The sequence below is a fragment of the Gopherus evgoodei genome, chromosome 8 (genome assembly GCF_007399415.2).
Source record: "Gopherus evgoodei ecotype Sinaloan lineage chromosome 8, rGopEvg1_v1.p, whole genome shotgun sequence".
In the NCBI taxonomy this organism is placed as follows: Eukaryota; Metazoa; Chordata; order Testudines; family Testudinidae; genus Gopherus; species Gopherus evgoodei.
The window spans coordinates 8,571,999-8,596,697 of NC_044329.1; the positions used below are offsets into that span (position 1 = coordinate 8,571,999).

Consider the following 24,699-nt stretch of genomic DNA (forward strand, 5'->3'; position numbering starts at 1 on the left):
CCTATGTAGGTTTACTCAGGAGCTGCTACCCCTCTTGCTCAGTCCTGTCTGCATAGGACATGGTAATAAATTGTGACAAAGGGATTTTGGGGGTGGAGTTGGGGGTGTGAAATGTATTTGTCCTTTTCCTTTTAACTATCCAAACTGACTGGCCAGCCCTGGCAGGCTGTAGGGAGATAACAAATCTAACCTGACATGAACCAGTCTTGTCTGGTGGGAAAATCTCTTCTCCACCCCCTCAAACTGTGATCTGGCGTGACTCATAGCATACCCAGGGATCCACTAAGACAACCACAAATGGCCAGGGGTGGTTTGCAGAGGTTCAACTGCAGAGACTGAATGGTCTGTCCAATCCCAAAAGGGGTCATCCATCCCCAGAGAGGGCTGACCCAGGAACCCATCAGCTTCCAGGCCCTTCCCTCCCCAAACTAGCCTATTACAGCCTTAGGAGAGACATAGACTCCTCATCCCTCAAGCACTTCCCCTACCCATCATGACCCAACCAAGGCTTTATCTTTTCCCTGACAGTTGATCACAACTGCCTCTGCACTGGTGGAGGGGAAGGGAGTATTTATTTGCTCCAACATTTGGCTTCATAACTCTTATTAGTCTCTTCTCCCTTTCTCTTCCCTCACTCTCCTAGGCCTGACTTTCCTCTCTTTCAGACCAGCAACATAGTCCTGCTACTATAATGAGAAATGTGACCACACATAAAGAAACATCCTCCATCAGTCTCTTTCTCTCAGAGGCAGCCTTCCTTGCATGTAGGGGTGCGGGGGGGGGCGGGGATTGTGAATAGGCTCTTTCACTCCTTCCAACCTGCCTGAAGCCAGGAAGCATCAGCTGCCAGTGGAGAGGCTGCATAAAAGATGCAAAAAAGAAAGTTATTGAAACTTAGCAGAAATTGTAGCTTGGTTGAACTTGCCCCTCCCCCACCTGCTCCCAGTCGCTATCAGAACACTGCTGAAAGAGTTTCTACCTGCATTCTCTTGCACTGGGGAAGAGTCCTATAAATCCTGTTAAGGATGCTCACTGGAACACTGCTTGTCCTTTTTTTTTTTAAACTGCCCTCATAAGTTAAAAACATACAGAACTGAAACACTGGACTGGCTTCTATGTACGGTTTATCCTTCCGAACATGGTTAGTAAATCAGTGCAGTAATGAAGCTAGTGAAAGTTCATGGTCCTTCCTGATGTAAAATGACAAGTGTAACACTTACAGAAAAATTATTTCCAGTTGCTCTCAAGCAAGTGAAATGAATCCACTAAAGCCCAAGCCTGTATTACCCGAGTTCTACCACCCATAAAGCAATCAAATCACAGAGCAGGCAAGCCGAGTGACTTCAACTGAGCTGATAACTAGGTGCATTATATTTAATTACGAAAACAGCAAAGTTGGTTTAGGGGTCTGAGGAGCACTGAGTGGGAAAATTAAAAAGACTGATTTCAAAATGTGCTCCAGATCCTTTGCCAACTCCAGATCTTAGTCACATTTCCACAAGCACTAGCCCCCCTTTAATTAAAAGAAGGAACAAATTCCAAATTCCAACATTTAAAATATTAGCAGTCAGAATGAGGAGAACCATCTGTCCTGTATTAACTGAACTTGCTTAGGGATTTTATTGGCCTAAGATGCCCCCATTTACGATTGAGGTTTATTAATATTGAGAGTGCAGCGGATTCACTAATTTAAATATTTGCCACATCCACTCAAGACCAGCTAACTGATTTTAATAGTCCATAGGGTGAAATTCTGATAGGAGTTTGCCATTGATATTAATGGGAAAAAGTTCGTTCTGGGTCTTCATCAGCTCTTTCCTTTATCCAAACACAACTGCAAAGCAAAAGGCATTGAGGCCCAGTCCTGCCCCATTTCCATCAAAGGTGCAAGACTGGTTCCTAAGTCAGTGAGGATGTAGGCATACATCTATTCCTGTCCATCCAAAGCTTCATCAGATTCACTGAACTCAAACCAATGATATACATCTTCTCACCACTGCTATAGTGATGGAGATATCTTGGAGACCAAACAGTCTCTATTCACCTCCTTCTTCTGTAGATAAAATAAATACAATCTATGTGCTATGTCTAATGGTCCTACTAAGGTTCACCTATAACCTTTCACAAAGCTGGATTTATCACCTGATGGAAGATGAGAAGGTACCTACCTATTGACCTTCCAGAATTCAAGAGACAATGCATCTCAAGGTGTTTCTTAATGCAAGTGAAATACAAACACAGCGTCACCAAAAAGCCATTTGAACTTTCCCCCCAAAACAGTCAATTATACTAGTGGTCTCAGATGATAATTGGTTTCTAAAGACAAATGGCTCCTTTGTGAATATAAACAGTGAGGGGTTGGGAACAATGTATCAAACTTCATAAAATGATCCACAGTCATCAGTAAAGATACCAGGACTAAACCTCTTTAACTACAATGTCTGGGAAAGGATTTAAACTTCATGTAAAGTGTGTGTTTATTATCAAAAAAACGCTTTGCTTGAATAGTTAACTCTGTCTCCTGATTTCTTTGTCAGCTGCCTGGAAGAACTGGTCTTTCATTTACACATGGAGCTTACAGAGGTCTGAATATCAGAGTGTTGAACATAAGAGAGTAGGTTAGGAAACCCTGGCAGAGATATAGTAACTAATGTCTTCAAAATTTGGAGCTCTTCACAGCTGTGTAACCATTTATGTACCTAGATGACTGTTACTAGCTGGAACACTGAATGGAGCAACAGGCCAGAGCACTAAGAATTGTTCTGTGTCCAAGGAATCAGAGTCCTTCAGAAAACATTGCATTCACAGATGGTATTTATAAAGCAAATGGAGACACTGCTCTACTTCTTTTCCTGGGGCCTGATCCAAAGCCTGATCCGTTGACTTCAATACACTTTGGATCAAGCCCTTGATCAAGACATTCTAGATTTTTAAACCAAAATCAATTAATTGAATTTTACTGGACACTATTCCTAACTTCGCATGGGCTAAGGTTTGTATGACTGGACAAGGGGTTATAAGAATGAATGTGGACTGCACATACAATCCACTGGAGAATTAACCTCTCTTAGTTTCAGCTATCCTCATCACTTCACCTCTTCCCCCCCAACCTCCCAAACATTTGGATGCCAGATTCTTTTCCAAGAAATGCACTACTTTGCAACAGAACAGAAGTCCAAGGGCCAAATTCTGCTGTGACTTAAATCGCTGCGGTTGGACAGGGCATAATCAAGGAAGAATGTTGCCCAAATAATAAGGAATAATCCTCCCTGCCCACAAAAATGTTTTCAGCTAGAGATAGGCTAACTTGGCAGTGGCCCAGAGCTGTGTTTACTGAGATTGGTCCGTTTAAAAAATTGTTTCAGTTGGGGTCTATTTCTTGCTGCCCTGCTGTAAGTTATACTCTGGGGAGCAGGAATGGGCCTCAGGGTTGGAAGGGAACTCAGCTAAGGATCTGGCCCAATGTCTCTGAAGCATGTTGGTATAGAACAGCAACACCTACCTTTTCCAGTTACAAATCCCTTCATTTTTTGTAAGTCCAGACTGAATGAGTACCTGTGATGGCGAGTCAGGGAAATGCAGTGGAGCCATGTTTGTTTATTCGGGGCAGGCTTGTGGTTGATCCTACTTTTTAGTAATGGCTGAAGAATGTAGGTTTGAAGTAGTGCGTGGGTGAGTATTTCAATTCCTTTTCAATTAGATTTTTTTCTGGCAGGCTAGATGCTTCACACCTCTTGTGATTCGCCCCACACCCCCGTACACTCCAGGTACCTAAACTGTAACCAGAAATACTCTGTAATAAAGACTCCCCAGAGATGCACTCATGTAATAAGCAATATTGATGTCGTAATTTAGGGCTGTGTCCCTGGGCTCTCCTACAAGTGCTCTGGCTCCTTCCAGCACAGATTTATTTTACGCCTACTAAGCTACTAAACTGTAAGAATGACCATGTGGGTGATGCAGCTTTTAGTCCAGGGATTTGGGCTACCGGTACTTCTTACTCATACTGTACAGTGTCTTAGTCTACTTTTTGTGCTTCTGTGCCTGGGACCAACCTGAGCCACAGTGCAAATCAGTATATCCTTATTGAGATCATTGGAGTTTCACCAGCTTATACCCAGGACTCAGTTTTACCCCTGTCTACAAAGTGGTCAAGGTCCAATTGCTTAAAGTTTGCATTGATTTGGTTCAGTTGAAACAATGTAGAAAATATGGCTATTCTTAATCCTTTATATATCAATTTAAGGCTGGGATTTTGGAAGGAGCCTGGAGGTGTTAGGCACTCAAATCCCATTGGATTGGTACCTAATGGCTTAGGTTTTTTGAAAATCCCAGCCTAAAGCAGTTAACATTTTATTGCAAGTGTAGGAGACCCTTCTGTAGTGAAAATATAAGGAATATAATAAAATGATCTTTCCATTGAGCTTGTGTTGAGTCTAACTAGAGCTCTTTCATATGGCAAATACCAATGGGATTGGTTAGAATCTACCCCCTGCATGACAGATTTCCACTCATGTTGTACAGTACTGGTTTTGCAGGTCTAGCTGAAGATGTCACTGTAATGTGATAGTTTTATGTTAAGGTTCATTTATAAAGGGTAAAATAAATGATTAACAGATATTACCAACACATTACAGACATGAGGAGTGTGTGTTGTAAATGGATATAAGCATATCAGAAGAAGTTGCTACTGCTGGTGTAAGAAACGATTCATCTGTTGGACTCACCACAATGAATCATTTATTAAAATATATTAATCATTTATTAACCTTTATGAAATTTATAAATGGAACCATATATATAGAGTCAGACCAATATTTCTGTACCCAAAGCCAGCAATAGATTTTCAGTTTTTTTTATTAGTTAAATTACACTTCAGCAGCATTAGTGAAACCTGGAGCGAGGAGACTGTTGCAATGACATGTGGCTAGAAAGTTCTAACATTCTTAGTACTGGGAGTGGGGCAGCATGGTCTTACCTGCTTCACATTGTAGCGTCCCTTTCATGTGCTACACACTGGGAGCTATTATGCTACAGTGTGTAGATACACAGAACTTAATGTTCTGCTATGAACTATGAAGCTCCATGGGGCCATGGATTTGATAATGGTCTCTCTTCCTCCACATCAGTCTCTGGTGTTGGTAATAATCTGGTTATGGCCTGACCCTTGGGACTGAGCAATTTCATTGATGTTCTCGTGTGTCAGCCACTGCAGGAAATACAGCATCTGGAATCAATTGGGCCTTCATTATGTGGTCATCCTCGCTGAGCTGCGGGCTGAAAGAGCTTCAGAATGCAGTGGGACATTTTTCTCACATTTATGAGATTATTTAAAAAGACTCCATTTTGTTCACATTCTCCTTCTCCTCTTTCTCTTGAAAGGGCCACGCTGTGCCCTGGTGGAAATCCTGGGTAACCAGGCTGTGCATGGCAATCTCTCTCCACCTGCATTGCTGAAGTACTAAGAACACTTCACTCCCCTGAAATCAGTAGCAGCTGCCAGTTGCATGTCACTGATGTATTGACGCAGAGTAATCACCCCCAAGTGCTACACTGTGGCTGTTGTAAGAGATGGGGCCCAGAGTCTGCACTACTCCGTGGTCCCTTTACACCACTCAGGGAAAGAGGCCACAAAGTGGGTTGAATCTGTCTATTGCAGAAGAGTTCTCTGCCCACATGTCATGTCGACTGTGATGACTCCCTCGCAGGCCTTCTGCAGGGGCATGCCAGGGAGTGGCTGGGGACAGGAATGGAAGTGGTTAGTTGGCAGGGCAGGGGCCATCCAAGTGGAGAAGGACAGAGGTGTGGCTGAAGTGTGCATTCCGGAGGCTCCATCAGAGCCCAGTGTCAGTTAAAAAACAACCTCAGGATGTTCTGCTCTGGGGATCGTTCAAAATCCTGGCTGACTCCAGAATACAGTGGTATGCAGCCCCTGTGGCTCCCCTAAATCCTCTGAAATCAGTTTCACATCAGTTCTGAATCACCGCCCTATGGTATTCTGATATCCTTCCTCCACAGGAAGTAGTGCAACACTAGAATTATCCCATGTTGCTGCAGACATCCTCACGGTGGTACGTTTGTTAGCAATGTCTGCAGACACCATGCCTTCCCTGTGTGGGGAGAACATATGTCAGAGCAAACTACTTCACTGACCCTGCTCTCAAACCCTTGGACAGTAGGATTGAGGGAGCAGCAATGGAGCATTGCTCTGCAACATGTGAGGAGCGAAGTACACAACTGATCAGTGGCTGGTTCAGTAAACAAGCAATTCTGCTCCTTTTGAAGCTTTCCCTAGGCCTCTTTTCTCTTATGTACACTCAGAGGCCTAGGGTAGCATAAACTTCAGTGGAGCTTGCACATAAGGCTCTAGGGCTTACTGGTCACCAAAGCTCGGAGCAGTGTTCATCTACAGGACACTCGAGACGTTCAACAAACATTAAGCAAGTATTTTACAATTAAGCTTGATTTAGATGTTGAAAGCACGTGGTCTACCTAGTAACTTCGTATCAAAGAATACAGCCTGTGCATAAGACACTGTCAAGCGAATACACCAAGGCTTTAACCTCAAAGGATATGCAGGCTGCATCTGCTGAAGACCAGTTAATAAGCAACTGACCACAAGCCCCCACCTCGCAGCATGTTTCACAATACCAGTCTGTACGCCAGCTGATGAATGATTTAATTAGACTGTCATTGGGGAATGAAATGTTGACACTGTTGTGCAAGTCTCTACCTGCTCTAAGCTGGGAAGTGATTTCAGTTGAATTGATCATTGTCAGTGGTGAGCGTCAGTTAAGGGAGATACACATCCCTGTCTGTGGTAGAGTCCTCACTGCAGTGAGTCTAAATTCCAAACCCATTGTTGACTAACCATAGTGCAATTAATGTTAGTAGATAGATAGATAGATATAGATATAGATATATTCCACAAACTATTCAGGCCTGAAGCATAAACAAATCAAACTCCACTCTACTTTGGTGCATTACACACACGTACCACCCTTTTCATATGGAGCATTGCAAATTCAGACTGGAAATTCAGCTACCTGGCTTCTAAAAAAATACAAAAAAACCTCAGGAGTCTTTGTGGCACCTTAGAGATTCTGTCTGCTACCCAAGATCCATAAACCTGGAAATCCTGGATGCCCCATCATCTCAGGCATTGGTACCCTGACAGCAGGATTGTCTGGCTATGTAGACTCTCTCCTCAGGCCCTATACTACCAGCACTCCTAGCTATCTTCGAGACACCACTGACTTCCTGAGGAAACTCCATTCCATTCCACAGTGATCTTCCAGAAAACACCATCCTGGTCACTATAGATGTAGAAGCCCTCTACACCAACATTCCACACAAAGATGGACTACAAGCCATCAGGAACAGTATCCCCGACAATGTCACAGCAAACCTGGTGGCTGACCTTTGTGACTTTGTCCTCACCCACAACTATTTCACATTTGGGGACAATGTAAACCTTCAAGTCAGTGGCACTGCTATGGGTACTTGCATGGCCCCACAGTATGCCAACATTTTTATGGCTGACTTAGAACAACGCTTCCTTCCTGTCTTCTGCTGCTTGAGCCATGAAAGGGAAGAATTAGTAATAAATACAAAGGGGCTGAGCCTGCATAAACAGATACCTCTTGGAGCCAGATTTTTTTGTGATGACCATGCCTTATGCATAATGTTTTCACCCCAGGTGCACTGGGTATTCAATTAGCAGCATCTTTGAGATAACTTAACAAAGGAGAGACTTAAGGGATATAGATACTGTCATTGTGGCATTTCCCAAGATACCCAGAGTTGTAAGGCACCTTGCTACCACCTGTGCTTTGTGTGAGAAAGCCTTATCTGTGCCTGCTCCCCCTCTCCACTAGCCACGGGCAACACAAGCAGTCCCCTCTAGGCCTACATCAGCCCCGCTCTCTTTACAGGTTAGGATCTCCCTGGAGTGTCCAGCCCCTGTTCCAACAGGACAGTCACAGTATTCATAGCTTCCAAGGCCAGAAGGGACCATTGTGATCATCTCACCTGACCTCCTACATAACACAGGCCGGAGAACTGCCCTCAAATAAAACCTTGTCAGTGATGGAAAATCCACCACAATCCTTGGGTTAAGGTTTGGGCCAAGGGGATTCTTACCTGCACTTCCCCTAGTGTACTGCTGCATTGTGCCAAAGAAGAGGGATGCAGGTACAGAACTAAGCCAGACCTCTGCGAACTGACTTGAATTCAGAGTGAGATTTGTGCTAAAAGTCTCATTTGATATTTTTTGCTAAATTTGGCCCCTCCATTCCTAAATTATAATCTGTTAAAGTGAAATAAATCAGATGGGAAGCTCCCCATCTTTTATAGACTCTACCTACTGTCCCAGATCTTATTCAGGTTGTATAATTCTAGTAAATCACCTGAAATGCAGTATACTCTAGGGTATATGGGACGGGAAGCCCATTTGAACAAGCAAAATATTTTTCATTGTAGACAGAAAGCCAAAATCTGCTCTGATTTATAACCCAATGCTATTTCAATTAATTTGCCACTGGTCTCTTGGCAGAATTTGATTCCTATTCAGAGATACAAGAAAGGGAAAGCAATTCTGAGCTGAGGTCTATCTCTACCATATTATTCTGTGGCTTTGCAGTATATAGAGGTATGCCCCCTACCCTGAGATTTTTATGTGTAAAATATGCTGCCATCTGCCAGGATTAAACATTGTAAATAGCACAAGAATCTGAACATCAGTCTGATCTAATTTTCAGAATTACTACCCTCCAAGAAGACAAGTTTTAGGAATGTAATGGCCCACAATGAATAAAGTGATCCAGGCAGTGATTCAGTTTTTCTTCACTATCAAAGATTCCAATTCTGCACTAAGATCAAGACCAAACTCAGAAGTTTATATAGATATAATGATGAATTGTGGATGCTTAAACTGTAGGTCAATTATTGAGTGAGGCAGATTCTGTAGGTTGCAGCATTACTCTGCTTGTCTTCCTCTTTCAGAAAGGCAAATAAACCCATGTGGTCTTCAAAGGGTGAGGATTTTCCTTCGTATAAAGGGCGTCTTGACAATTGATATATCAGGTCTGCAACTCAGCAATAAATCTGCTATCGGGTTTAGAAACATGCTGCAGTTGCAAGTCATGGAGTAAACACAGTTGTTAAAAACAGAGGATGTGTAGGAAGTTATAAATCTACAAAATCCAAACAAACATTAACCACCACAATGTCTCACTATCCCCCACCCCACACACACACACAAAAGAAGACAGAATCTACTCTATGGGGAAATGACGCACAGAACAATCTCTAAATCAGGAACACACCCTTGCAAGAACAGAGTTCTTCAACTGACAAGGGAACCGAAAAATAAGATGAGAAAAAACCCTCAAACTTGCATTATCAGACCACAAGATATTTCGAATCCATCATAATATTACAGTGATACAATTTACAGTTAAACAGTTGAAATTCTAGCACTATGTACAGGTATATACTGTTACAGAGCTGTGTAACAGTTCCCATGTCCTCATCAGTCATCACTTACTGTAGACCTATAACATTGTATCAAAAAATACAACAGATCACACCAAGAATTTACATCAATTACCTGTTCCCAATGCAATTACTACATCTAACAGTGGAGTGCATGTGAGAAACATTTGCATGGCTAACATGGTATATAGTTCTATGATTATTCCTTAAAATGCAGGAATTCACATATTCAGCTACTGGCGACGCCAGAAGGTAAAGAAAATAGAAAACAAATGTCATCAGACAAGCTCTCTTGCACTGTTGTCTGGAATATATGGTAGTTCAAAGTAATGTAACCACTGGACCACTATAGGAAATACAATTTCCTTATAGAGTATTCTACTGTTTCTCAGTCTTAAAAGTATAAAGTTTTGCCAACTGGTTGTACGTTTGACTCCTACACATTCTTTTGTAACTACTCAAGTGCCTGATAAACCCTTGTGCTGTAAGAGTTCTGCAGGGAATACCCATTCGTTTACTGGAATGAGCGTTCTGTCTAGCACTGTGTCTATGTCGATCTTGGGGAGTTTCTCGGATTACGCTCTAATAAACTGTTTTCTCAGCTGCCATGAGCCACATCGGGTTCTAAAGGAAAATTAATCCAGCCTTCTGCCACTTGACGAATGGGAGGGAGCCTCCTAAAGATTACTGACTATTTGACCAGCTTTCTAAACAAGACTTCATTGGCATGCGCTATGTGACTTGCATAACAATGTAAATGAGCAATTGCTTCCCTCTGGACCCTAGTGCAGAGACCAGCAAAGGAGCACACCAAGGGGTGTAAAGGGGGCTCTAAAACAGCCAAAGGGAGGAAGCAATGGCTACATGCGTCAATCCCCACCTCTCTGTGAACTGCTGGAAATCCCTTCTTGGGAACAACCTGTCTTTGAGGAGCTGCAAATATTGGATAGTGAGAAAGGGAAACAATATTGGACAGTGAGGCTGAGAAAAAAGAAACTTTGGATCTGGATGCTGGCGTTAGGGTGACCAGATGTCCTGATTTTATAGGAACAGTCCCAATTTTTGGGTCTTTTTCTTATATAAGCTCCTATTACCCCCCACCCCCATCCCGATTTTTCACACTTGCTGTCTGGTCACCCTAGCTGGCTTGGAGCTGGCTCTAAAAGGTGGATTGCAAAGCAGAAATCTGCATAGTAGTTAATGCTGCTCTTTGCATTTTGTAACTGCCACTCTGACTCCTGTTCTCCAAAACAGGGTAGTGATGGAGATGCCAGTGAGCTGAGCCATGCACTCAGGCCTGAGGTGCGTGGCTAGCACACCACAAGGATCATCTGGGATTTGAAGAAGTAAAAATCTATTACTTGCACAGGTTCTCTGGTTCCACAGGGATGCATGGTCACTAGCTTATTCCTCCTGGATGGAGAATGCATTGGACTTCCTGTGCTTCGATCCCTCCATGGTTTTACAGTCTGCTTTGTTTTTTGTCTTCTGATGTCTTTGAATGGAAAGGTAAAATACTAGTAAAGTAGTTTAGTGTTATGTGAGGCTTGTAAAAACATCTATCGGTCCATTAATAGGAAAATGGAAAGATGTACGTTGTTTATATTTACTGTGAAAATGGATTATAAATCTTAACTTCCACACCCAGTTGCATTTCACAGATCACTACGTTAAAGTCCAAAAGGGACCATCTAGTCTGGCCTCCTGTATAAACGCAGACCATAGAACTTTTCCAGCTTCGCCTTCCAGCCACTGGATCTCATTAGGCTTTTCTCTCACATTATAAATCCCTCTAGCACAGGGGTTCCCAAATGTATGCACACCCCTGAGGGTACACAAGACATCTCTGGGGAGTACTCGGGAGAACTTGTGTAATGGTGGATTTTGTTATTTTATTTATTGTATTTTCATAATAGGCTGCTCAAACAAAGCTTTAAACTCTGGGGGAAAGTATCAGTGATGAGCAGGGTAGGAGTATGCGGGCAGCTGGTAAATCTGGAAGGGGGTACGCAATAAGAAAAAGTTTGGGGACATCTGCTCTAGCACCAGATACCTCCTCCCTGTGTAAGTACTTGTAGTCAGTGATCATGTTGTCCATTAACTTTCTGTTCAATAAGCTAAGTTGATTAAGCCTAAGTTTCAAATTGTAAGAGATGTTTTCCAGTCTTCTAATCAGATGTGTGTATCTCCTCTGAATGCTCTTCAGTTTTTCAGCTTTTTGTTTAAAGTTTTAACACCAGACTTGGACACACTATGGCAGTAGTGGTTTCACAAATGCCATATAATCAGGTAATACCACTTCCCTATTCCTACTTGATATTCCCCTGTTGTACACCCAAGGATCACATTAGCCATTTTAGCCACAGCATTGAACTGGAGTAGAAGTTCCTATTCTATGGTTGTCTGCCATGACTCCCAAGTCCTTTTCAGGGCCATTGCTTTCCACAATACAGTCCTCCATCCTGTAAGCATATCCTAAGCTATTTGTTTCTAGATGTATGACCTTGCATTTAGCTGTATTAAAATGCACGTTAGTCAAGTGAGTCAACTTACCATCGAATCTAGATTTAACCTATCCTTATTTACCACTCCAGTCTTTGAGTCATCTGGAAACTTCATCAGCAGTGATTTTATATTTTCTTCCAGATGATTGATAAAAATGGGCAGAGAACTAGGCCCTCTGGAACCGCTCTAGAAAAATCCTGCCTAGTTTTAACACTTTTCATTAACAATTTTCATCTGAGGAATCCTGAAGGACTGGGATGTTTCTAGTTCTATTGATTAATAAATTAGCAATCACATATACGTTATTATTAAGGCTAAAATTTTGTCATGGTTATTTTTAGTAAAAGTCACGGACAGGTCCTGGGCAATAAATAAAAATTCATGGAAGCCGTGACCTGTCTGTGACTTTTGCTCCCATAGCAGCTGGAAGCTGCAGCATGACCATATTTCCCAAAGAGAAAACTGCACACCCCCAGCCACTAGCCGGAGGTGTCCCCCTCCCCCTGCATGAGGCTGTCACCCGTGGCTGGAACCCTGGGGACGGCATCCTTAGGAGTTTGTCACTTGTTGCTGTAACCTTGCAGGGGGGCCCTGTCGCCTGTCGCTGCTATTGCCTGTCGATGGAACCCTGCCAGGGCCCCACTGGCTGCCAGCTCCAGAATCTCACAGCTCCTGGGGCTGAAGCAGAGGATGTCAGGGAGGTCTCTGGAAGTCACGGATTCCATGACATAAACGTAGCCTTATAAATCTCTAGCTTATGCATATTATGTAAACTTTATTCAGCACTGCTGTGCTTTGAAAAATCTGCTAGGGATTAGTAATTTGCTTAATATACAGTGAGTTTGACGTGAAATGCACCCCTGTAATCATGCCTCTCACCACTGCCAGAGCCCCTTCTCCTGGCCAGTTGCAGTGTTTCAGGGGTTCTCTGGTGCCCCCTTTAGTTGTTCTGGTGCCACAATGGTCTATGTGGCCTAGCTCTCTGGCCAGGTCACACCCCAGTCTATTCCCCTTCCAAGGTTAACAGAAGAGTCCCAAATAAGACACGACAAAGTCTAGTGGCTTTTGACTCCAACCATCAGTCTCCATCAGAGACCTGTGAGACTTGGTCTCTTCTCCTCCTGATAACTGTACCTTCCTTGTTGGTCTGGGGAAGGGTAGGGGAACCCAGGCCTGCCCTCTGCCCTCGGTTCCAGGCTAGATACCTGTTTAGGCAGCTACGGATTGTTCTTTCAGTCCCTCCACCTTTTTTGTCTCTAGATTCTACTATATCACCTGGGATCTATGGGTCATCACTACTTCTTCTTTCCCAGCTACCTTGGTACCCCCTCAAAGCTGCTCCCAGCCTCTCTCACAGCAGCATGGCTATGACAAGCAACTCCTCTATCATTTGCCTGGGACTAGTCAGTCCTTCCCTCCTCCCAGGGGCAGCTCCAGGCACCAGCGCTCCAAGCGCATGCCTGGGGAGGCAAGCAGCGGGGGGCGCTCTGCCGGTCACCACAAGGATGGCAGGCAGGGTGCCTTTGGTGGCTTGCCTGCGGAGGGTCCTCTGGTCCCGTGGCTTTGGTGGACCTCCCACAGGCACGCCTGCAGAGGGTCCACTGAAGCCACGGAACCAGTGGACCCTCCATGGTTGGGGCAGCAAAATGTCTAGAGCTGCCCCTGCCTCCTCCAAGCAGGAGTTCCCCCTCAGCCCTCTCTCTGGAGCTAGGGTTATGCCTCGGGTCTCTTTGCAGTAGATTAATCAGTTTTACCCTCCTGATAGGGGTTCCCTTCCTCCTGTCCTCTCTCTGGAGCCACGGTTGTGACTTAAGTCAACTGAGCCCCCTTTCAAGTTAGCCTTACATGCAGGCACAGGTGCTGGAACTAGGGGTGTATGGGGGGCTGCCGCATCCCCTGGCTTGAAGTGGTTTCCATCATATGGGTTTACAGTTTGGTTCAATGGCTCTCAGCCCCCCTACTGTACAAATTGTTTCAGCCCCCCCGCATGCAGGAGAGTTCTGCAGGTGAGCCTTCTCTCACCATTGTCTGCCTGCAATGAAGGGGGAGGCAGCCTTTATGCTGGTCCCCTGCTCCTAAAACTCCTTCCCAGTTGCAGGGCTGGCTCCAGCATTTTTGCCAGCCCAAGCAGCGGGGAAAAAAAAGAAAAAAAGGTGCGATTGGTGGCACTTCGGCGGCAGGTCTACCACTGCTGCTTCATTCTTCTGTGGCAATTCAGCGGCAGGTCCTTCTCTCTGAGAGGGACTGAGGGACCTGCCGCTGAATTGCTGCTGAAGAGCCGGACATGCTGCCCCTCTCCGTTGGCTGCCCCAAGCACCTGCTTGCTGCACTGGTGCCTGGAGCTGGCCCTGCCCAGTTGGCTGGGTGAGGGGACTTTGCCCCACTCCCTCTGCAAGGCTTGGGGCCTCTTACATCTCCCTCAATATCTGTTGGTTGCTTCCAAATCCGTAAGGGCCATGCCACGTGGCAAGGTGGGCTAACCATTAGGTGCAACTGCCCTCACTGGCAGACCACCCCATCACAACCCCTAAGGTGGTAAGAGAACCATATGTCTAAGTGGTTCATTTAGCCAAGTTAGACCCTCTTTTTAGTATTTCTTCCGTTCAACTTTTAAACATTGTAAGCTCCGTCGTTTTGTTCTCTGTTTGTCCAGTTCCTAGCATAATGGGCTCCTGGTCGACAACTGAGATTCCTAGGCTATGATAATATAAATAATAATAATATGCTGGGCTCTGGAGTGATGGAAGAGCAGCCTGAATATCCACACTAAACTTTGAGTTTATGGAGGAGAGAGAAGAGATGATAGCCCCTAAGTAGAAAGGAAGAAACCATGCAGAATACCCTCTTAGGCCTGGTCTACACTGGGGTGGGGGGTGGGGAATCGATCTAAGATATGCAACTTCAGCTACAAGAATAGTGTAGCTGAAGTCTACGTATCTTAGATCGACTTAGAATCACTTACTTTGTGCCCTCGCGGCATAGGATCAATGGCTGCCACTCCCCCATCGACTTTGCTTCTGCCTCTCGCTGACCTGGGGTTCAGCAGTCAACGGGAGAGTGATCGAGGATCAATTTATCGTGCCTACACTACATATGATAAATCAATCCCCAATAGATCGATCGCTACCTGCTGATCCGGTGGGTAGTGTAGACGTACCCTTAGTTACCTATAAGTAGTGCTTAAAAGCTAAGGGCTGAGAGCCCTGCAATAGAAAGAGAGGAGCTTGTGCAATGTCAGAGACGTGTTCTCCAATTCCCCAAGGCAGTGAAAACGGGAACAAAATATTCTGAAAGTCCAGTCTCAGGAGCCAAACTCTGATCCAACACAGATGGAGCTGCATATTGTAGACGGGAGAGATTATAGTTTTATGTCATTTCTTTCCTTATAATTCCTAGTACTTTTAGGGGCTGGCACATATCATCTATGTTTACATTCATTCAAGCAGATGTGTACATAGCTATTGTGCAGAGACTGGCTTCGTTTGATAGCAGCAATGGGATCTTTTCACCCAAGCATTAAAGACAGAATGTGCTAAACCACACACTCCTGAATTTTCTGAGCTATGTTATTGCATAGTGAAGAAAACTGATGTAACTCAAGTTTATTGCGTTCAGTTTAATGAAGGAAATCTGTGTTGATTTTGCATGTTTATAAACCAAAGATTCTCCCATTTTTAATTCAGTTACAGAAATGTCAGCTGCAAAACTGACTAGGGAGCTTGTACACAGTCAGTCACACTTGTGGTGTGGAGGGAAAACCAAAGGCTTGCTGCTGCCATTGAGATCTATGCCAAATTCCATTAACTTCAGTAGGAGCAGGAAATTGGCCACTCCCCACCAACGCACAGCTTGCCTCAATGGACTATGTGCTGGGGATATCCACGGAATCTGGGGAAGGATTCCCACTGCTACAGCATGTACTGAACCCCTCAATCTGCAGCAACCCATGTGGTTCCCATACAAGTACCTTCTGAAGGGGAGAGGAAATGCCAGTGGCGTAGCCAAAGGTGCACTGGCTGAGACCCTGTCCGCTCCCTTAAAAAAAATTAACTCATCACCAAGCCATAATTTTTACAATGTAAAAATCTGCATGTGCGAAGTCCAAGCGTGTACAATGGTCACCTTTAAAACAAAGTGGTAGTTTTGCCTTATATCTCTACAAGATGATCTCACTATTTTCCGAGTCTCTTTCTCTGTTACCCCCCCCCCCCGATATACCCCAGGAAATACTGATCATCTTCGCTATTTATTTAAGACAAAATTGGCAAACGTTGAATGATAATGATTATAAAAGCTTTCCGTCTCTGATGATCACTTTGTGAAAGAGAAAACTCTCTCTGCCAGGACAGACTGTATCTACACCAAGGAGAGTTGGTACAGACAGTCCTTAACAGCATGAGGTGACTAAAGCAGGTAATGGGAACTTTTCAGAGTGATCAGGACACATTCATTTTCAGCTGGAAGAGAAATCCAGTAATGAAAGAAAAGCAACGCAAACACACCCTTTGCCAGCTGTAGCTACATGGATAGTTTAGGCTGCTCCCATATGACAGAGCATTGGTGCCATTTGGCAGCAAAGCTCTTTAAAACTATGCAATGTGCCACGGTTTTCAATTTTATAATGAATTATGTAGCTCCAGAGAGAGAAATGATTAATGAAGCACCATATGCCCCACCCAGCACAGAAATGTCACATTACTCTAAGCTGTATTATTAGTCTAAAACCATCTCTGGAAGTGCCACTGTAGCATTGCTTATATCAGATAACCGTGTCTTCTTACCTGGTCCTCTCTGCCTCAGTGTAGTCTTGCAATGGCGGATTAGCCATTGGGACGACGGGGCCCATGCTGAGGTGCCCTGGCCAAATGAGGGACCCTGGAAAAAATTCGCTGCCATTCAGCACCCCCCACCCATCCCTGGCAGAAGCCTCAGGGTGGCAGGGGAAGCCCCTGTGCCCAACCCCATTCTCTGGCAGAAGCACCGGATGGGTGGGAGAAGCCCCAACATCCCAACCCTGGTCCCCCACAGAAGTGCAGGGGTGGCGGGGGAAGCCCCCGCTTCCGGACCCCCTCTGTGGCGCTCGGACTGAAGGAGCTCTCACTCCCCAGTGCGCCCTGGGGCCATGGGGCAGGGATGCAGCTTCTCCAGTCTTGGGGGTGGGGGTGGGAGAGCAGAAAGGAGCAAAAGGGGTTGCAGGGCTGCAGTGGGGGGCCACTTGCTCTGGCCCAGGGCCCCAGGAAACCTTAATCTGCCTTTGTCTCACTGACATACCAGGTATGTTTTTGTTCCTATTTTCGACAATGCTGAGGATGTGATCAGTGATAGGAGCGAATGGTTCTTTACAGACCATGTTAAATATAAATGGCTACTGTTTGTGCTCTCTCTGTGCGAGCTAGTTAGGAAATTCTGGACTGAATGTTTTTTTCATCTGAAAATAGTAATTTGTTGAAAGCAGACTTTTCTGCAGGAACAGAACTCTTTGGATGAGGCTTTAATTGGAAATGTTTCTCAGGATGGATTTTGGGGAGAGGGAGGGAAGAGAGGAGGGAGAGAGGACTACCTCAAACTAGCCACTAGCCTGGTCAGCTATGGCACTCAGCTGGGCTGGGAGAGATGGACCTAGGTCCAATCCCTGCTTTGCCTGAGTGGGCTTGAAGTTGTGCCTCCTACATCCCAGGTCAGGCCCCTTACTACTAGGCTATCTCTGTTTTTTTTCACATTTACCCCCACACACAGACCCCCTCAAAGGGGTTCCGCATTGGAATGGAAATAAATAATCAAAATGTATTTCTTGGTTTCTAGCCAGCCCTAATCAGTCTCTATCTAAAAGCCGACAGAACTGGAGTAGACGCTATTGTCTTAAGCAAAGCTAAGCATGCGGAAAATTGCAACACCGAAAGAGTAAAAGTTAATTCTGGACTGTCCCTTTTGTGACACAGTGACTGGGTCATGTCTCGTGCGTCACAGACACTACCTCATGACTGACTACTCTGGGAGGAGTACTTTAAACCTAAACCATGATTTCCAGTGCACAGCAACCAAAGCTCAAATACTTTTATGTGTTGCTAAGATACAGTATCTAGTGATTCTAATATGAATAGCATATAAAGCAGGACAACACACAGCAGAGCTTCACCTAGATTACTGAAATTGGAAAAAAATCAACAAACAGTTGAAGAAATTCTTAAGTTGTCTGTAGCCCACAGCGTGACCTTCACTTTATCTCCAGGGGCAAAACTTCTATCACTGGCAATGAGAATTATTCAGACACATGGGGCGGAATTGACCCTTTGGGTTAATTTACAAGCCTACTGTGTTTGAGAGGGACCTAACTTTATTAAGGGGGTGCTGTACACATGAATATCTGATGTCTTTTTCCTGTCACTTCCCCTTTAATCTGGGTTGTCCTTGGCCATTCTGCACGTAGAGAGAAAAATACATGCACCATTTTTGCTCAGTTCAGTCACGGAGCAATATTAATATTGTTACTTCCAAGCCCACTTTCTGCTACTCTGAGAGTTCATTACATTATGTAAGACAGAAGCTGCTGTGTGATATGTAGTTCATGGCTTCTAGGGTCTTGCATCACAACAACAGGTATTTAGCCTCTTGCGGTTGCAACCTCACGTGTGATGGAAGAACCTGTTAAAGTGCAGCCTGCCCTGCAGTCCTTCACTTCTGGTTCTTTTAAGCATCTGATGTTGCTGCCTTCCAGAACATGGAACTTTCCTAGGATCATTCCATGGGTGAGGGGGAAGGGCCTGAGAACAAAGTGATGATTCCAGGGGTTGTACAGGAAGAAGATGCCTTTGCCCTGATTCTGTGGCCCTTAGCCTGCCTTGTTGCTCCCTGACACCAGAGCTCTACTGACATCTTTCCTAGCCCTTAGTATCCCTGGGATCTTCCTTTAAGGTGTTTCCCCAAGCACAGAGGGGCATGAAAGAGTTAATATGACTTCAAGGCTCCATTCACTTTGGCTCCCCCCCACTCCCCAGGCTGGGTGGGAGAGGATGTAAGTCTCCCCTGCCACTCCCCCTCTCACTCACAGGTCCCAGATCTTGCAGAGAGATCTCTGCTGGGGTATGGGTGGCAGGGAAAGTGACCCCTCCGACTCTCCCATGTAAGAAGCAGGTATTGTATGTGGAGAAGCAGCTTTATTTATATGATGCTGTGGAGGCAACTGTTGGAGGCCCATGTTGTGAACTGGACTTGAGCAATAAATGACTCTGGGGTTGCCAAGAAAAAAGCTAGTTGTACAAAATGAAAAGTGAGTTCAGCAGCAAAACGCTGTGACATAACATTCTACTGGGGCAGCAATTCACCATGATGAATTCTGTCGCTGTGTGATTCAGCTTAGAGGTGGCATTTATTTCTTCAGTCATAGGGTCATCACCTTTTATCAATATTAGAATATATGGACAACATTTACATTCTGTATTTCTCCTTAGCATAGTAGTACACAGTGTGAAATGATTGAACCTCATGCTCCAGAAGTGTGTAGAGATGACTAAGGAAAGTCACTTTTGAAGCCGAAATTCCTTAATTTCTTCATCTTTCTAAAAGCGGTTGATGGTAGCAGTGGAGTGATGAGTTGGCATTTCGAAGCATTCCTTGATGGGTTCACCCAGCGGTATAGCTCATACAAAAAGAAAAAAATTAAAGGTAATTCTTTAGTATAAATATACCCTAAATAAGCAAACTACCATTTGAAATCCATTGTCAATGAGGTAATCCTCATTACATCACGCCGCTGTGGTACAGACGTTAGCTAACTCACTCCCTGCCCTCTGATGCTTCCCTGAACATAGCTGCATAGACATTGGTACCAACCTGAAAGTGCTCTTATTCCCCAATCAGTTTTAATCAACTAATTTCTTAACAGATAACGTTCTTCTAGTGCTATCACTGTCTAAGTAATGAAAAATACTGCACCAAAGAGCTAAGAACGTCTGCTGTTCTTGCTTATAATTAAAGCCATTTTCTAGCAGAGTCCTGGGGTTGGGATGGGACGGAGGGCTTGTTAGCAGGTCTGGTCAGGTCAGGTCTGACTTCAATATGTCATTTTAAGGGTAAATTTAAGTCTGTCTTTCTTGAATATAATCAAAAGGATTAGAAGTCTCCTCTGCTTTATTCAAAACATTTCTGCTGCTACTTAAGAAAGAAGAGGATGAAAACAAACACTGCACAGTCTCTGGTTACAAGAAAAAAACACTTAGGATATCTGTTAACATGGCCAGTGAAGTAACTTCGCTCAGGGACTAAGGTTTTGGATCATGCCTGACGTCCTGCTAAGAATCCTACCCCACTGGCTGTGTCACCCATTGCAATTATATTGTTGCTGAGGGTGTTAGGAATAGTTTCTTAGGGAGGATGCCCTGAAAAGAGGAAAAACTAGATGGAAGAGGAGAAAATGACCCCCAACCGCAGTAATTATGTTTCAGTGTGTGTTTGAGTCTGGATTTATATGGAAAGCAGAGCTCTACTATTACAGCCTGCTTTCACCAGCATGTTCTATTATGAAAAGGTTAAGGAAAACTTAAAGAAAAGGCTGAAGATCCAGGAAGAAGCCATTTTTATGGGAATCATAACTACTGTCAAATCAGTTGTCTGTTTAAATAACTGTGCTGACATCCTTTAGGGTGCAAGGGGAGGCTCTCAGCCAATCAGTATGCACAGGTGCAGTCTGACTGTTCCTCCATAAAACCAAACTCTGCTGAATGAGGCAGTGATTAAGACACCACAGCTTCCTCCACAATTTGTTACTAGTTGTACATCTGGTGCCTACATTTATGTAACAAGCCTTTAAGTCTGGGCAATATCCTATCCTACTTTAGACATGTTAACAGGGCTTGACTTTCAGAGGGTGAGTGTCCAGCGCTTCTGAGACTCAGGCACCATTAAGGCAATTCAAGTTGAGCACCTAATAATGGAGACACTCAAAAATTACTAGTCACTTTGGTAAGCTCAGGCCAGGATGTCTGTCTCTGCTGTATAGTCATAAGGGCAGTGCCAGTAGGTGGAGTTCTCACTCCACTCCATACAGAACATAGACACGCCTACTCCATTCTGCTGTGCAGCTCGGTAACACAAATAACAAAACATAAACTGTAGCCTTAAATTTCTTCCTAAACTGGGTTTCATTGCAGGTCCTTCCCTTCCCTGAGAGGGGATTGAGCCTATTTTATATTCTGGTTTGAGCTAACTGAATCCACCTGCTAGCATGTTGCAGCGAGAATTACACTCCACCTTCATGCAAGGTTCGAGTACCTGATGATAGAAGGACACAAAGGATAAGCCATGCCATGCATCCCTGTGCCAAACCCTAGATCCAGAAAGCATAACACCAAATCAATGCTCCCTAACAGTCAGGAAAATGTAATCTGTGCACCCCATTCTCTTGGGGTAACCAACTTGATTCTGATGCACTCTTCCTGCATTCAGAATCCAGAAACAATTTAACAGCACTACTGCAAGTATTTACCAGGAAATACTGAGGAGAGAGATTTATGCTTTTGTGGTTCTTAGTTTTATTGCCTTCTTCCTGTAGCTGGATGGATTCTCTCCAGCCTTGTGAAACATACTCATCAGTCCAGATTTGCTGAATCTGCAATGGAAACTGATTGGTTAATAGACATGGGCTGGTCTTTCATATTTCTGTAGGCAGTTTGTCTCTTCCTGGTTATTGCTGGGCTGACTTTTGCATAGAGACCTCCAATATTATGCAAGACAGATAAGTTGTAATTCCTCTGCTACAGGGTTTCACAGCTATCATTTCCAAATTTTACTTCTCTCCTCACTGCTACTTCCATCTGTGTTAGCTCAGTTCTATCTGTTTCTGAGACTTCTGTAAAAGCAGCAAAGAATCCTGTGGCACCTTATAGACTAACAGACCTTTTGGAGCTGCATCTGATGAAGTGGGTACTCACCCACGAAAGCTCATGCTCCAAAACGTCTGTTAGTCTATAAGGTGCCACAGGATTCTTTGCTGCTTTCACAGATCCAGACTAACACGGCTACCCCTCTGATACTTGAGACTTATGGTGATCCCATCTCACAGGCAATCTCCTAGTCAGATGTCTGTGTACCAGGGGAGTGAGTAGCTAGAAAATAATTAGACTGTTTTACTTCTTGCTTTCAGTCCTTTCTGTAAAAAGAATGTTTAAGGAGATACCCCTAGACTGATCATGCAAAGTGACAACTTTCATTCAAGGGCCTCAAAGAACTTTATAAACAAAAATTAATTTTTACAACACCCTATGAGTGAGATGAGTGTTACCTCCACTTTATAGCTGGATACACTGATTGCAAACAGAGGCTAAGGCCCCAATCCTACAATAAATGCCATATGGGCAGGCTTCCATTAATTGGGCCCAGAGCTCATTGGATGATGGTAGCCTCTGATTTACCCAAGATTACATAGTATGTATACATACATTTTTGTATACATACATTTTTCGTATGTAGGCACGAGGACGAATGGGTATAAACTGGATATTAAGAAGTTTAGACTTGAAATTAGACGAAGGTTTCTAACCATTAGGGGAGTGAAGTTCTGGAACAGCCTTCCGAGGGAAGTAGTGGGGGCAAAAGACTTTCCTGGCTTTAAGACAAAGCTTGATAAGTATATGGAGGGGATGTTATGATAGGATTGTTAATTTGGGCAATTGATCTTGGATTACCACCAGATAGGTCTGCTCAATGGTCTGCGGGGAGATGTTGAATGGAATGGGAACTGAGTTACTGCAGAGAATTCCTTCTTGGGTGCTGGCTGGTGACTCTTGCCCACATGCTCAGGGTTTAGCTGATCGCCATATTTGGGGTCGGGAAGGAATTTTCCTCCAGGGCGGATTGGCAGGGGCCCTGGAGGTTTTTCGCCTTCCCCTGCAGCGTGGGGCACGGGCCGCTTGCTGGTGGTTTCTCTGCAACTTGAGGTCTTCAAACCTATTTTGAGGATTTCAATAACTCGGTCCTGGGACAGGGGTTGTTATAAAATTGGATGGGTGGGGTTCTGTGGCCTGCCTTGTGCAGGAGGTCAGACTAGATGATCAGATTGGTCCCTTCTGACCTATGAGTCTATGAGTCTGTGTCAGAATCAGGAGCTCTTATATGAATCTAAGTTCTAAGAATCTACGTTCTTATATGGCTTCCATCACCAGAGTATCTGAGCACCTCGTTATCTTTAGTGTATTTATCCACACAACAACCCTGTGAGATGGCTCTGCCTTAGGAATTCCTAAGCAGCAAGCAAGCTTGATACATTAATTAAGACAAGCCCCTTGATAAATTAACTTGATTTGATTGCTTTAATGTCACTCTTTTAGGGTGCATTGGACAGACCACTTAAAGCTTGTTCAGAATAGTTTGCAGAGAAGAAGCTTCAAGAGAAGCTAGAAACATTTTTGGGATTGTGTTTCAGAACAGAGTTTTAAGGGGTTTTAATATTATAAAAACAGATTCATCTTTGCACTTCTATGGATATTTATTGATCCCTATCGTGAACAACTTTTCTTATATTTCCTAGAAGCACAGCAGTCATCCTGCTGCTAACCATTGGGGGCACTGATGAATGTAATGCACATGCTGTGACATTCTCTTGGAAAGTTTTATACTTGGATAACTAAAATCTATGGGGTTGACAATTTAAATCTTTCCCTGAATGCACTTTACCTGTTTAGGCTCCCTGTACAGTGTATGTTACTTCTGATGTACCATTTTGTGGGAAAACTAGAAAGGGATTTTGCAGTAAATGAGTATGTCATTGTGAAATGATTTGGCAAAAGTTCTGAGGATTTATCTCCCTTTCAAGAGTGAACAGCTGCTGGATAAAATTGACCAAGTTGTTTCTTTTCCTTAATCAAAATAAATTCTATCTAGACCAGAAAAGCCTAATAAGTGACACACACTTACGGATATAAGATTAGTGTTGAATGGATAATGCAAAAAGTCAGTTTTCAGAGTAGCAGCCGTGTTAGTCTGTATCCACAAAAAGAACAGGAGTACTTGTGGCACCTTAGAGACTAACAAATTTATTTGAGCATATGCAAAAAGTGAATCTCAAATAAACATGGCTAATTCACTCCGCTCTTATTAATGGGATCACACAATTCTCTAGTCAAGTAGCTGGATGTCGGCATTTGTTTGTGAATGCCCAAAGTAGCACAGATAATTATTATTCATTGGGAAAACTCAGACCAGAAAAGTGCATCATGTGTTCATTGTTCATTGTTCTCTTGTCCTAATAGTTGGTCAACAGGCAGTAATATTCAGGGCCCAGACAATCTTCATCCAAGAATATTAAAGGAACTAGCGCATGAAATTGCGAGCCCATTAGCGAGAATTTTTAATGAATTGGTAAACTCAGGGGTTGTACCGTATGACTGGAGAATTGCTAACATAGTTCCTATCTTTAAGAAAGGGGAAAAAAATGATCCGAGTAACTATAGGCCTGTTAGTTTGACATCTGTAGTATGTAAGGTCTTGGAAAAAATTTTGAAGGAGAAAGTAGTTAAGGACATTGAGGTCAATGGTAATTGGGACAAATTACAACATGGTTTTACTAAAGGTAGATCGTGCCAAACCAACCTGATCTCCTTCTTTGAGAATGTGACAGATTACATAGACAAAGCAAATGCAGTAGACCTAATTTACCTCGATTTCAGTAAGGCATTTGACACGGTTCCACATGGGTAATTATTAGTC

At 43.9% G+C, this 24,699-nt stretch overlaps 1 protein-coding gene across 2 annotated transcripts in view; it reads left to right on the forward strand.

The window, feature by feature from the left end:
• Positions 1-24,699, forward strand: part of GFPT2 (glutamine-fructose-6-phosphate transaminase 2) — a 108,570-nt gene that overhangs the window by 34,706 nt on the left and 49,165 nt on the right. The window contains exon 1 of one of the 2 annotated variants that reach the window (XM_030571848.1): positions 10,905-11,004. The exons of the other annotated variant lie outside the window; for it this stretch is intronic. Within the exon in view, the coding sequence (XP_030427708.1) occupies positions 10,920-11,004 (85 nt within the window). The 5' untranslated portion in view covers positions 10,905-10,919. Of the gene's footprint in view, positions 1-10,904; positions 11,005-24,699 lie in introns of those variants that run through there. 2 annotated transcript variants of the gene reach the window in all.